At 31.4% G+C, this 15231-nt stretch overlaps 1 protein-coding gene across 1 annotated transcript; it reads right to left on the bottom strand.

The window, feature by feature from the left end:
- Positions 1–7035: 7035 nt before the first annotated feature.
- LOC131042695 (uncharacterized) lies at positions 7036–9407 on the bottom strand. The gene is made up of 6 exons (XM_057976017.2): positions 8772–9407; positions 8323–8354; positions 8202–8232; positions 8019–8112; positions 7814–7891; positions 7036–7357 (listed from the first exon to the last, which is right to left on the bottom strand). The coding sequence occupies exons 1-6, from the start codon at positions 9302–9304 to the stop codon at positions 7271–7273; spliced, it is 855 nt and encodes a 284-aa protein (XP_057832000.2). The 5' UTR covers positions 9305–9407; the 3' UTR covers positions 7036–7270.
- Between the last annotated feature and the right edge of the window lie 5824 nt (positions 9408–15231).

Here is a 15231-nt window from a genome sequence, read left to right on the forward strand (position 1 = left end):
GACTCTCCTTCTACTAGGGATTGAATGTATAACTTGATGCTAACACCATCGAATCTCCTCAAGCAGTTAAACTTCTACAGAGAGGACCTTGCTCTGATACCAATTGTTGAAATGATCTGATACCAAAAGAAAACTGAGAGGGGGGTGAATCAGTTTTCTCACAAGTACAATAGTTAATGCAAATTATAAGATTTATACCAGAGCACAACACAGTGAAAGATAAAGCATGAAACCATAGTACACAAGACACCAATATTTTGACATGGAAAACCCGGTAAAGGGAAAAACCATGGTGGGAAACCCTACCCACAATCAAATAATACTTCTGCAACAATATGTGAATTAATTATAATGGGTATTACACTTGCAATTAGGCCAACAACCTAGAGCTCACTGCTCGTCGCAAAAAGAGAAGTCTCACTGACTTACAAAACATCAAACTACAATCAGAGAAAAGGAACTGTGAAAGTAGCATCTACTAACACTTGATACAGTTCTGGTTAAGCACATATGTCTTCCCTGCAACACCAAAACCTTTTCAACCCTTTGCTGAAAGATATGAATTTATTTGCAAGCCTTTCTTTGGTATTGCAGACATAACCATCAATCCAAAAAATCATACCCAATTACATGAATAAGTCACCTATAAATACAAATCATCAACCTTATTGATAAGGTCGGCTAAACCCTAAACCCAAAAATCCATAATTACAAAAATTACATCACACGATACCACCAAACCAATATTATGATTTACATTACATAGCATGGACCTAATTCAAATATCAAAACAATTATATCCATGTAGATTTCGCTAAGTCCAAAATCCAACACGTTTCACCAACTAGTAGAAACCCTCGGTGCAATAACACAGAAAGTCTAACTAGATCCAAATAGGACCATCATAACAACACACCAGCCAATGCAAAGTCACCAAACAAGTAGCACATGATCAAGAAGCACCTTCAACGTGATAGAAACTGATTCCATAAGCCAGCCCAAAATCATCTAACCAAATCATCAAATATCGATAACCGGTAGAGCTAACCGGTACCAAGAAATATCAATTGGGAAAATAAGCGATAGCTACCAGAGCAACAAATCATGAACCAATAGAATCTGGCAAGCATATAACCATCCTGAATAAGCATCCAAAATGGTCCAACCAGGATAGTATAACCATATCCAACTAAGATATAGTGTTGGTAATCAATGACAACACTTAACCAAATCTAGCATATGCCAACAAATTCATTGGTTAGTCAATCTTTTTACAATAAAATTGTATTGTTTAATCATACCCATAGCTTCCATTATAAAAAAAAAAATGATTTTGAGTCTTTTCATTCAATATTTTCTTCTTTGTACATAAATTTTGTTACCCTTAGTCCTACATCTAATATTCTAGTGAGAAGAAGCTATATGCTTAGAGCTTCCAAAAATTTTAATACCAAGGATATCGAGGCCGAGTTGACTAACCTATTCCATGTGAGTATTGATACTTCCTTTAAACCCACACATGACATGCCTATCATTCACTTCATTATTCTCTTGATGAGAATGACTCTCCTACTAAGTTAAAAATTGATCAATTGGGAAAACTTGACCAAAAGTTGGATGATCTCCAAAATTATGAGTCAAGAATACTATAATAGTGAGGAAATCTCCTTGATTGAATGACTTAGGAGAATGATTCAAAATTATTCACATGGTGTGGAAGTGTTGTGTGATATTTCTCATATTGTTGATACCAAAATTATGACTATTCAAAGTTGTGCCAAAGTTCTTGTTTATTATCATCCAACTAGTAAAGTTGAGGATTTCATTCATATGCCTACATCCTTGCCTAGCGTGCTTCCATATTTATCTTCTATCATGACTAATTCTACAAAAAATACTAATCCTACACATATTAGTCGTGGGAGAAATTTTTTTAATCAATACACTTACATACCTCTTTTCACGAGTCTTCCATTTGTTTCCCAACCATCTCCTATACCAACTTATTATAATTCTCCCCCTCCTTATTCTCAACCTTTGAATACCTATAACAACATTGCTTCTCCATCATAATCTAATATGTTCAATTCTAATCCTATTGCACATATGAGTGTCTTTATTTTCATTGATGTCAAACCTATTGGTGTTGTTAGTTTGGATATGTATTTTAATGTATATAGTGCCATGTATGTGTTGTGAATTGGAAGATTTATTGTACTTATAAGTATGTAGTTAGGTATGCTCATGTTCTTGATGATCAGATACATTTGGTTGCTAGTCTAGAAACGGTTTGAATGATGTTATTCTATAGATTTGTTTACAGATTCATGTTTTTCAAACTGGATGATTTAAGGTGTTCCTGGAAGTTTCATGTTCTTTACTTGGTTTGTAAGTGATGTTGCTATATTTGATTACTACTTTGGTAAACTAATTTGTGGTCTAGAATATGTGTTTGTACTGGATGTTCTATAGTTGATCATGTTGTCTATTGAAAAATTGTTAGGGTAGTATGTCTTCAAATTTCTAGATTGTTTGGATAGTTGTTTGTGGACAACATTGTTTTTCTAATTTTGTTATCAAAAGTGTGTAGGAGAATGCATTGCCCTCTTCACCTTGACATTATTCTAAATAAATTTTTACTATTCCTAAGGTGTTATGGTTCTCTCGTTTTGGACTGTTGATTTTATTTTTGGGTCTAGATTATGATATTTTTGGATTAAGAAAATTAGTTTGTACTAGCTTATGTATATTTGTTTGAGCAGTTGTGTGCAAAAGGTTTTGATGATGGTTAGAAGTTGGGCTAACTTGGTGTGAACCTTGACATGTCTTCTTTACCTTTCAAATGATATATTTTGGGTCAATTTTTTGTACACAATACACTTTTTCTTTTGCCCAACCTATTGGAGATTATGGTTGATCTAATTGATATATAATGGATAGATTAGTAAGGTTTTTGGAATAGAAAATGAAGTAAGTAATGTGGTGAGATGTCCAGTATGAATAGAAGTTGAAGTTGAAGAGAATTAGAGCTTCAGACGCATTATAGAGAAATCAAATGAGTATTATGTTGTGAACTATTGTTCACATTTTTTCAGATGATTTTTGTATATCTAGTTCTTCGATCTATTATTCTAATCATATCTAAACAATTTCTTTTTAACTTGCCCCAAAGAAGTGGTCTTCAGTTGTGGTTGTCTTTATCTTATATCTTGCCTAAGGTTTTATGCCTTAGTTTGCAAGTCCAAGGTAGTGAGCTCTTTGGTTGGTGACCTTAATCATTATAAACAATTATTATTCTAAGTTTAATTCTCACCATGGTTTTTCCCAGTTTGGGTTTTCCACATAAAAATATTGGTGTTCTTGTGTGGATGCAAGTGATGGTTCAGTTGTTTACTTCCATGCATAAGTGTTTGGATGAATGGTATTATTCAGAAGAGTCATGATAGAATAGAGCAGCGAGAGAAGGAGTATTTTCAAGACTGTATGCAAATCAGGTGGTAAGTGTTGCAAGGTTATTATGGATAGTGGAAGTACTGATAATTTGGTATTTGAAGAGATGGTAGTGAAGCTTGGATTGAATATGTTTGAGCATCCTTGTCCTTATGAGGTGAGTTGGTTACAAGATGATAAAAAAATAGAAGTAAAGGAGCAATGTTTGGTGAATTTCAATATTGGGCCTTTTAGAGATGAGGTTTTGTGTGATTTTGTATCTATGAGTGCTTGTCATGTCTAGTTGGGAAAACCTTGGTAGATTGATAGAGGAGCTATTTATTATTGTAGAAGAAACCTAGTCACTATTAAGAAAGATGGGAAGAAATTCACATTGATTTATTTGAAGGAGAAAGAGAAGGAGGTGAAGAACCCGAGTCTTGAAAAAGGTTGTAGTACTAAGAAACCGGTTGCAGAGGTGATACCAGAAGGTGACATGAGTTTGCAGAAAGATTTGATAAATAAGCCTAATGGGCAGATAAAACTGGATGACAAAGAGCTTATGGTGACAAACCAGATGAAGTCTTGTGGCAGAAACAAATCAGAGTTGTAGAAGAAAGAAAACAGTAAACAGAGACAATGTGCAGATCTGAAGCAAAGGAAGAAAGACAAAGAAAGTCAAAGGTTAGAGAAGTCGGTTGAGGCATCAGAGGAGCTAAAGAAGAGGTTGTCAAATAAGGAAGATGTTTGGATCAGAAATGAGCATGGGGTCTTTATTCTGAATCCTTTTAGATGTTCATGAGTTGCCTCTCATGGAACATATTTTTCCTACCTAGGGTATTTGATGCAGGAGCATCCCCGATCTCTAAGCAATCTTGCATCAACCAAAAATATTTCCTTTCAGTTTAGTTCTTGTTTAGTTTAGTGTGCAGTTTTCTATGTTCTTACCGATTGGTATTGGTAGTTGCTTTCTTTTCATTGCAGATCCTATTTTTCGTTTCTAGCTTGGTTCATGTACTTAATTCCATATTTTCAATCCATTTAGATTCTTTTCTGGTTAGTTATCGCTTCCGGTTGACCGTTTCTGGCTTCGAGGATAGTTCTTGTTATTACCAGTTGGTTTTCCTTCATTATCGAAGTGATTCTTGGCATGTGGATCTATTTTGGGTCTTGTTCGATGTTCTTTGGCGTGTGGTCGACCTTCCTGCTGAACCACACCTCTTAGTTCTTATTTTTTGGAAAGATTTCGTTCATTCTTAGGGCTGACCTAGTTACATGTTTCATTTTCCTGCATTGGTAAATGTAAAAATTTTGAGGCTGACCCAGATAAGTTCCGGTGGGTATAAATATGGCATTATGTAATCATTTGTAGGGGCAGAGGAAGTAGAATTGAGAATAAGGATTTAGATTCACATTTAGTGATCCGATTGATTCTTGGAGTCCTTGTTGGATTGTATCTAGCTAATAGCCTGCATGTAACCGGTTAACTACCAGATCTTCTATGATTATTGTATGATGATAACCGGTTGGTTTCCGAAATTTCTAAGGCAATAATATGATCTGTTTTTGTTATCTCGCTATGTTTTCTTGTTGCTTTCGTTGTATTGGTCTTGTTGCATAAGCTGGTCAATTCTCTTTTAAGGGTTTCACTGGTTATGGCTGCATCAGATTGTGAGAAATGAAGAAGCTTTTTTGTAGATCTTTATTGGTGGTTTTGGAGCTCTTGCCATCCTATAAATTAAGCCTTTTGGATGTAGAATTAGGGTGTAATAGTTGAATGCAAATTTCTCACATGTACATACTTATTGCTACGTAGGAGGCAAATATGAGGTTGTTCGCATGTACATATGTGTTTCTATATAGGATGAAAATAGGAGAATGGAAGTGATAGTATTGCAAACATGTTTATTGTCGATAATGCAAGCTTGGCATCTCTTTTTGGTGGAGTTTTTTCCCACAAAGGTTTCTCCATGTAAATCATGTGCTATGTGTTGATCTTATGTTGTTCATTTATATCTTATTGATGCTATCTTATGTTGATGTTAATCATTATTTATAAGTTCACATGAGATAAGTTAACTAAGAATGATTTCACATAAGATAGGTTAATTAAGCATGGTTTACATCCTAATTTTTGGCATCAATAAGGAGGATCTAGTTATATTTTTCCATATTAACACAACTTTATTTACAAATTTTCATATGAGTTTGAGATTTCCATATTGTAGATATCCAAGTCTTGTATCTCATCCTTTGATTAGTCTATTGGATAAATATTGATCTTCACAATCTCTAGTACTGACACTATTTATTGCCCAAACAATACTCACATTAACACACTCATACCATTACACTCCAACCCTTGCTACCATTATAGAATGCATTATCCCCTTTGCACAACAAATGAAACAATGATGCATATTAAAAAGAATAAACTTTAGTTATATTTAAAAAACTACCATGCTTCTTTTTTCTTTCTTTTGTGACTTTGACATTAGAGTATTATTTTAAATTTTTTACTTTAATGCTTTTAATTAATATTACTAATAGTAATTTAATTTTTTTTAAATTTTAAGTTTTATAAATAAATCTGTTAATAATAAACTATTCTTAATGTTTATAGTGTGTTGGTTAAGCGCAACCTAGCAAGACATAGTGATTCTTGTGGCCTAAGATATGGATACGAGTTACATCAAACTTTCACAAACATTCAATCTATCTTTTTCAAAAAATAACCAAATGAAAGAAGAGTTTAGTATTGATTGTAAGTAAATATATATATTTTTAATATAATTCATTAACAAGATTGTATGTCTAAAATTCACAACTTTTCACTTTAGAAGACCATTTAATTAAGACATTGAATTGACTTGATAGTAGCCAAAGCATCCATTAATAATTAATAGTAACAAGCAACAAAATTGATAAAGAAAAAGCTAAAAATTAAAGGGCCATGTTGTGAGAGGTACAACACTTTATTTTATTTAAAATATTCAATCTATCTTTTTCATAAAATAATCAAATGAAAGAAGAGTTTATTGTTGATTGTAAATATATAATTTTAAAAAAATTAAAAATTAACAAGACTATATGTCTAAAATTCACAACTGTTCACTTGAGAAGACCATTTCATTAAGACATTGAATTGACTTGATAATAGCCAAAGCAAGTGCCCATTAATAATTAATAGTAAAGAGTCACACAATTGACTTTGTGGATTAACTTTAAACTAAATAGAAAAGACAAAAAATAAAGAGACATGTTGTAAGAGGTATAACACTTTTAATAGCTAAAGTAAGCCCCCGTTATTAAAAATTAAAGGGCCTTATCGTGAGAGATAAACCACTTTTTTTTTATTTCAGGTAGTTAAAAATTATATCATTTAACTTTAAAATCATTATATTTAATTTTTTTTAATTATTTTATATTTTTAACTTTTACAGTTTAAAAAAAATATATATATGTGGCTCTATTCTAAATTTTATATAGGGATTATGACGTGAACTCTCTACCGCGTTGCCTCCATCGAATGCCTCGCATAATAAAATGAAAAACAATGGAAGATAAAACAAACGGCTAATGGAGTAATGAGATAAAGGCACATTTTATCATAAGCTTGCATATACAGATTCATTCCAAGCAGTTTGGAGTGAATTTTGCTGCAGTTGTTTTTTCGGGTGAGGTATGCAATTGTCAAGAACAAATTTACAGGAGCGCCCCCAGCCAAACCGTCTTGGCTGGCGCCTTTGAAATTTGGAACATGAAGAGAACCATATTTTTTTTCTGAATCGATAGAATCCAGTGAAATCGTTGTTCAAATACGTCGATATCTACTACTTGATCAAATTATCTTCTTTCTCCTCTCTATGGACTCTCTGAACTCAATTATCTGGCGCCTAAGCAGATTTGCAGCCGTATCCTTTAGACCCTGTATGAATTAAATAGAAAAGAATCGTTTAAGACAATCAATAACATTGAAGCTATGAAATTTTAAAAATTTATGATAAATGTTTGAAATATTTTTTTTTTCTGTAATTTGTTTTTCAACATTTCAGATCACGATCTGTCATCAGAATAGAATAAATTAATAACAGAAAATAAATTCAGAAAGAAAAGTAAATAACAGAAAAATTATCGGAAACATTGACATAAAAAAGAATCAGTTAAGCCAGTCCAAAACATTACAGATCTGAAACTTCCAAATATTTTTGAATCTGATTGTGTAACTTCAATATTTCATATCCATTTCATGATCTGTAAATAATAATAAAAAATTTAAAACAAAATGTCTGAAACATTGATGTAAAAAGATGTGCAAGATAATCCATGAATCAAAAACATTTATTCATATCTTCACATCTGAGAGGAAGTCATCGGCTCTTACCACGGTGCAGCCTTCCGAATAATCCTTTGCTTGTTCCCGGAGCATTTTTTCTAAATCCTCCAACGCTAAATCTTTCCACTGCAAAATTGTACCAAAATATTCACGCATAGATTCAATAAAAAACATATTAGAAGTACTCAAAAGTAATTTCTTTTTTTGTTTTAACGAAATTAACAGAGCGGTAGCTCCATAGTTTCAGACTCACTTCTCGGATAAAGTCCATGTCATAATCATCTTGCGTATAGTTGAGCCTTATCTCGAAATCCTTTCGTAGAACAAGTTGAGCTTTGTCAGAAGTTCTGCGGAGCCGTTTTGCAACACATTAGAACACATAAATAAATAAAGTAAAATTCATATATATAAGAGATCATTTTAGCTGAGAACTTACCTTGCTGCAGCTTCAGGGATGAAATGTTGCCCTAAAGAGGAGAACAGATTAAAATATGAGTAAAGCGAGTGCCGAGTGTAATTTACAAAATCCTCTAGATTTCAGAAAATGTCGTACTTACCAAACCATAGCTGTCTTTCTAGATGGTTAAGCCTGGAAGAATATAACAACATGAGATCAATAATTTATGAGCAAATATATTAGAAATTATTTTTTATATATTTAAAAGAAAACATGGTGCAAGGAGAAATTCATAAAATGAGCTCTAAGATTGTATTCTCAATCACTCAATTTATAGGCAATACATGATAAATGTTATAGAGACCGTAGGTCACAATTAGATGCAGCATTTATCACAGACAGTTGAGATGATATGAGGTAAGATCCACCAAGATTCAAACTTCTTCCATAGATAAGATATAAAAAATGAAATTGGAATCGTGCCCTAAAAAAACTGTCTGAATAGACCTAAACAATTTTGACTTAATGGACTCAATCTCTGACTCTCATGCAACCATATCAGAGAGCAAAACCAACTCCTAAGTTAGAGAATAGGATAATAGTACATACCACATGTAAGCTTCCCATCGATTTGTCCGTTTGTAATAATGAACTCCTATGAATTCTTTCATTCTTTTAGCAACTCTGCTGTAGAGAGGGACTTTTGCTCTCATGCATCTTTTGAGCTTGTTATCGTAAACCCTAATGCCATTGTTTTTCACAGCAGTGTTGTCTCCATCTCCATGATTCTCCTGCCCCATAATTATAGTAGGACTGTGAGTGAATTTGTGTACGAAACCTGAAGAATTCTGAGCGTTATCGTTTGGCGGTATGAATTTCAACGGAGGAGGAGCTTCATGTTCAACTTCAACAGTATTAGCGATATGAGCATCCATATCAGGCTGAAAATTGCCAGTGGAAGATAGACGCCGGTCACATGGGCGTAACTCCTGGACTGTCTCATCGAAAGGGTTAATAAAAGTGGTAATACGAAATAAAGTAGGGCTGATAAGCCTGGAACCGTGGCCTTCGTCATCACCTTCGTAGCCCGAGCTATCACAGGAAGAAAGCTGCTGCTTCTTTTGCTTCTTTTGCCTCGCCATTGTCAAAGATGTGACAATCTTGTTTGTGGAAAAATAAAAATGTAGTAACGATAAATAGCGAAAGTTCAAAGTTTGAAAGATATAATCTGAAAATTGGACGATAATTTGCAGAGAAGATGCATCTAATTATATAATTGTGGAATGTTCTGGGCTGTTTACAGACAGGTCGGCTTTTTAAAATTTTGTAAGTTTGAAGCTGTCGGAATCGATTGGCGGGTAGAGGATGCAGTCGTAAAGGGCAACGTCTATTCCGAATGTAATATTTTCATGAAATAATTATTAAAAAAAATAGAAGTTTAACGTGTGTTAGATTTTAATAATGAATAATTGTTTGTGTGGGAAAAGTAGGTTGTCAAATGTTTTGAATAAATTTTTGATCAATCATATTCTCTTTAAACTATTAATCGACAACTTTAAATAATTATTGTCTATCAAGAATATAATTAAAATTTATTTCGAATTTCATTACATATATTGTTTTCCGAATTGATTAACTAAGTCTTTTGATTTTTTTTTATATTTTAATTGATTAAAGTTGGGAGACCACAACATAGGGGCAAAAATATCTTCGGGTCAAAATGATTCATGTCACTCAAAAATATATACATCTAGTTTTTTTCATGTGATTTCATTTTTTGTTTGTTTTATGTTGTTGTGTTTTGTGTTGAGTAGTTTGTGTCCTATACATTTTGCTACCTATTGGCAAATTTTTATTAAGAACAAGACCTTGTGTGTAAAAGGTTTGTTGTTGAACCTTCACATAATATGTTTCAATGTGTGTACTTCATATTGATTATATGACGTTGTATGTCAATAAATCAATTATTCCATAAGAAGTTTTTTTAGATGACAATGATAAGTTTTTTTAATGGCTTCCCAATTGTAGAAGGTGAAAATATTGACATTTCAAATTTATTAAAAAACGTTAGATTTTTCTTTATTAGACAACACCCTATTCGTTTAGCTACCTTCTAATTACACATTTATCCTACATGGAAACATATGTGGCATGTGCTATATAATGATAAGCTTTGGTTGATTATGAGGTTCAAATATGTTTATACTCCTTTTTTGGTGGCAAAATTGAGTTTTGGATAACTATTTTAAGTTTGAGTGTAGTTGTAGAGAATCTTAATCCACAACTTTATAGTTGGTTAGCATATTGCAATTCATAGTTCACATATTGGTGGTCCCTTGTATTCTTTCTATTATTTAATACAAGTTATTTTCATTTTTATTGGTTTACTTCTATTTGTTTATTTCTATGGTGACCGCTTCCTTTTTATCGCATTATATGTTGATGATATGTTATTTTTCAATAATAGTAAGGACATGATTTGTGTATTAAAGACTTGAATTTCATCATATTTTAAAATGATTTAGACTTACAGGTTGCCAAGTTTATCTTGGTTATGAAGATTAAAATAGATAGAGAATATAAAAAGTTTTGGTTGGGCCAAAGTGAGTATATGAACCTAGGGTTAGAGAGTTTCAACATAATACCTTGCAAACAATTATGCATTCCTATTTTGGTGGAAACTAAGCTATCAATGGAAAAGTATTTGTCTTATCCTAGTAAAATAGAGGATATGGCCCAAGTACCTTAATGTATGCTATGGTATGTACAAGAGGAAACATCACTTTACCCATTTCATGGCTAATCTTGGATGAGAACATTGGGATGTAGTGAAGAGAGACTTCAAGTATTTGTGAGATTTCTCCAAGCACTCCATTTATTATCATAATTATTTTACAAGATATATCAACATTCAATTCATAATATTCTTGGATTTAGATTAGGTTGGGGAAGTTGACATCATAAAATCCAATAGGGGATATGTTTTCACTATTTTTGGTGGTACTATTAGTCAGATGAACAATCAATGGGCTATAACTAAGCTAGTATGTAATATCTACTCATTCTTGTAGGGAATTCATCTAACTTATGCTCAAATGTAGTGTTGATTCCAAGAGCTATTGCAATTCTATGTGATAGTTAGAGTGTCATATTTTTGACAAAAAATATGACCTTTCATATAAGGAAAAGTATATTGATGTCCAACGCCATTGAATTCATGACACTATAGAGGATTAGAGGGTGATGTTAGATAATTTTGAAACTATACACAATTTTATAGATGCTTTTGACAAAATCAATGAGCACATAAAAGTTCTAGTGGTGCTATGAGCCTATGGGCTTCTCAACCCCTAGTAATTAGTCGATAGTGTCAATCTCCCTTTGCTCTTGCAAGATGTTTGACAAGTGGGGGAATGTTAAAAAATGCACGTCTCAACCTTACTTCTAGTGTTAAGAATGTGAACATGTAGCATTCATATTGTAAAAAAGAAAAAATATTTTTTCGGTTCTAGATTTTATTTTTTATCAATAAAAAATTGGGTTGTTCAACATCGGTTTGGGGGATGCCTATTACATAATTATATTTTGAGCTCTACAATTTAAAACAAAAGAGGGGGTCCAACAACCTCTTGGATCAAAATTTATGGTCTTTAGAAGTTAGGCCTCTCATATATTGAAAATATGAAAAAATTAGGCTCCATAAAAGAGTTGTGAAAGAAAGCTACACTTGTTGACCAATTTATGACACATGTTTGTGATGTGTCATAAGATATTTTCAATATAGATAATGAAGTCAAAGAGAAACACCTAAATTGGTGAGTGGATTATAGCATGCTTACGATAGGTGGAAGGAATATGTAATTTTTATCCATGAACTCATCTTGGAATCTAGGTGTTGGTTTTCTAACTAAGCATTTGAATGTCTTAGTTTTGAAGGGTTTTAGTTCATGATTTTGTCAAATTACTTCTCCTATTTATTAGGTGTTTGAAATCAAAATTTCAATAGTAAAAATTATGGATACTATTATGTTAGTAGAATTAGCACAAATCTTTATTGATGAGACTCCTATAAAACTTAAATTTACAAATATATTGTAACTTCTAATTACTCAATAATATATTAAATGCTAACTAACTACCTTTTTTTAATTTTTCTATAAACTTTTTACATACTCTTAAAACTTTAATTTGCGTAATAGTGTTTCCATGTATTCCCTACGTTGGTTGCTTTTCGAATGGAAATCACTTTTGATCTCCCTACCAAATGAGTGACTTTAATCATCATCCACAAATTGGGGAAGTGTAAGTAGTTTCCTACTAAGCTTTGTTGAATAAAAATAGATATTTCCAATAAAATACATGTAATGATTTGACTTTTTTCATTGTTATTTATTTATTCAATTTTTAAATCAGCTAAGAAAATAATTTACTATGGACAAGTCTGCTTAGAATATAAGATTTGATGTCCACAAAACTAAAGGCGGCCTATAGAACAACAACACACAGACCTCATTTTGAACAATATTAAAATAATAATAATAATAATACGGTGTTCACTAAAGGTGCAGATTCATTCCCGAGAGCTTGGAACGCATCGTACGGCGCTTAGTACTTTAGTTTCTAAATTGTCAGAGTCTTAAGCACGTAAGATAAGATTGCATGGTACCGTCCAAAACAAGTAAACTTTAATTTTAAATTATAAAAAATATTCGAGATAAGATGATTTAGTGATTCAAATTCCTCCGTGTTTTAATGATCCAATTCCCCATGTGGGACATCCTGTTTTAATAAACGAATAAGCTAAGGTAGGCTACAACCTATTCAACTCCTATTCGAATTTGTTTTTTCAAAAAATAATAACTGTTTAAGCAACGGTCTAATTTCAACGCGACCAATTCTTGGAAGATATGCTATAATTGGGCCCCCCCGGAAACGGAAAATACAAGGGACTAAAACAGAGGACTGTCCCGTCTTTTCCCATCAACTCGCCTGGAAATGTCCAAAATTAAATGGTGGTACCTCAAAATGTTTAAATTCAAGAATGATTGATTTTTTCGGTTTTGTGGAAAGGTGTTTTATGTTAGGAGACAAGAATACGAGGGTTGTTAAGGTGTCCTTCCATAAAGTAGCTAATACAAAATATAAGGTATTTAAATTAATGGTAATAATATTATTAAAAGTTAAATGGTTGATAAATATTTTTTAAAATTTGATTAAGTATTATAGATTTTTGTAAGGGATTTTTATAGATTTTGTTTAGTGTTTGTTTATAAAAGGTTGTTAGGGAACAGTAAAATATCTCTAATGTCATTTTGTTCATTTTGTTTGCTCTTAATCTTTTGTAAAATAAAAACACTACAATTCAAAATTCAAAATTCATTTCTCTAAGCTAATTTTATTAACAAGACATTTAGAAAGAGAAAATTTGTAATAGTATATAACAATAGAACTTACAACCGTACTAAAAATTATAAAGACTACAAAAATTAACATAAATTTGAAAGTGATATACAGATTGAAAACTATAAACTCATATATGTTGCTCTTGAAAGTATGGAAAAACCAAATTGTTATTTCCACAAAATCTCGTTACAATGGATGATCCCTTTATTAGGAAGATGCACAATTATAAAAGGCTTATATATAACAAGTAATGTTAATTTTGAATAATCCAAAAAAACAAATAAAATTTAATGTTCAATGCAAATTTTTAAAATTTCAAAGAAAATTAGTATAGAATAGGACATGTCAAAGTGGTACTACATATTTTAATTGAGTTTACAAATAAAATAATATATATTATGTTATAGGATTTTTGAATTGTAATATGAATTTTAAATAAATCATATAAACATGAAAAATATTACAAGATACTTTTATTAATATTAAAATAATATTTAACTAATACACAAATATTCCATCATTTTAAAATTATCATTTTTTAATGACTTATTAACCAATTAAAATATAAAAACAATAATCTATAAAATAATTCATAATTTAAATTTATTTATCTTAAATATTAATTAAAATATAAAATTAAAATTAAAGAGTTAGTACACATTAAAAAAAGTGGATAGATATAAAGTGACATGCCTATAGTCTATAGACGAGTAAAACCTAGATTTAAAAACATAATACAAACAATTGTTAAGTGGGTTAACAATAATACAAAGAAAAGGTGAAAGGTTCCATAGACTTATCCCATATATCAAAAGGATCCAAGTATATTTGAAGAAAGACAAACCCTATAGGTGATTTATACCAATAGTCATCATAGCTAACTTTGCACACCTAAGTTTTTAAATCTTGTCGATGATTTGTACTGGTAGTTGTTATAGTTAACTTTGCACACCTAAGCTTCTAAACTTTGCATGTGATTTGTACCAGTAGTTGTTATAGCTAACTTTATACATCTAAGATTCTAAACCATACATTAGATTTTGACTTTTTTGTTTGTTTTAATTAAATGCAACTTTAAGTGCTTATAGCTATTGTTTTGTCTTCAAAGTAGTTATGATGAACATGGTGGGATTCATTATGCATGCAAGGGTCAAAATGTGGTCATTTTGAGTTGATGTCCAATACATACTCTCTATTGCCCCATTAATTGTTTAGTTAGAGTGTCACAAAATTTGCACCTTATCCAATACTTATGCACAAATACCTCATTACTAGTGTGCTATTGTTACCAATAAAGTTACACAATTCTTCTAATTACTCATCTTTCTTTCTAATTATTAGATATATTAATGGATGCCTATTGACCAATTAAATAACTTTTAAATAAAGTTCACTAGAATTGAACACATCCCCATAATATTAGTCTATTAAGAAATTCAGGAATGTTATGTGGACAAAACAACTAGACAAAAAAATAAAGTGTATTGTATTAAAGAATTCAACCTTACTTGAGAGCACAATTTTTTTTTACTTAAGATCTAGATCAATAGAAAGACCAAAATTCTAATTACATAGTAAAAAATAAAACAATTAAGATTTACAATCCAAATCAGAAAATAATAAGAGGTATATTTGAAAAAATATATTCTTTTCAATACAATATAAC

This window comes from Cryptomeria japonica, chromosome 5 (genome assembly GCF_030272615.1).
Source record: "Cryptomeria japonica chromosome 5, Sugi_1.0, whole genome shotgun sequence".
NCBI lineage: Eukaryota > Viridiplantae > Streptophyta > Pinopsida > Cupressales > Cupressaceae > Cryptomeria > Cryptomeria japonica.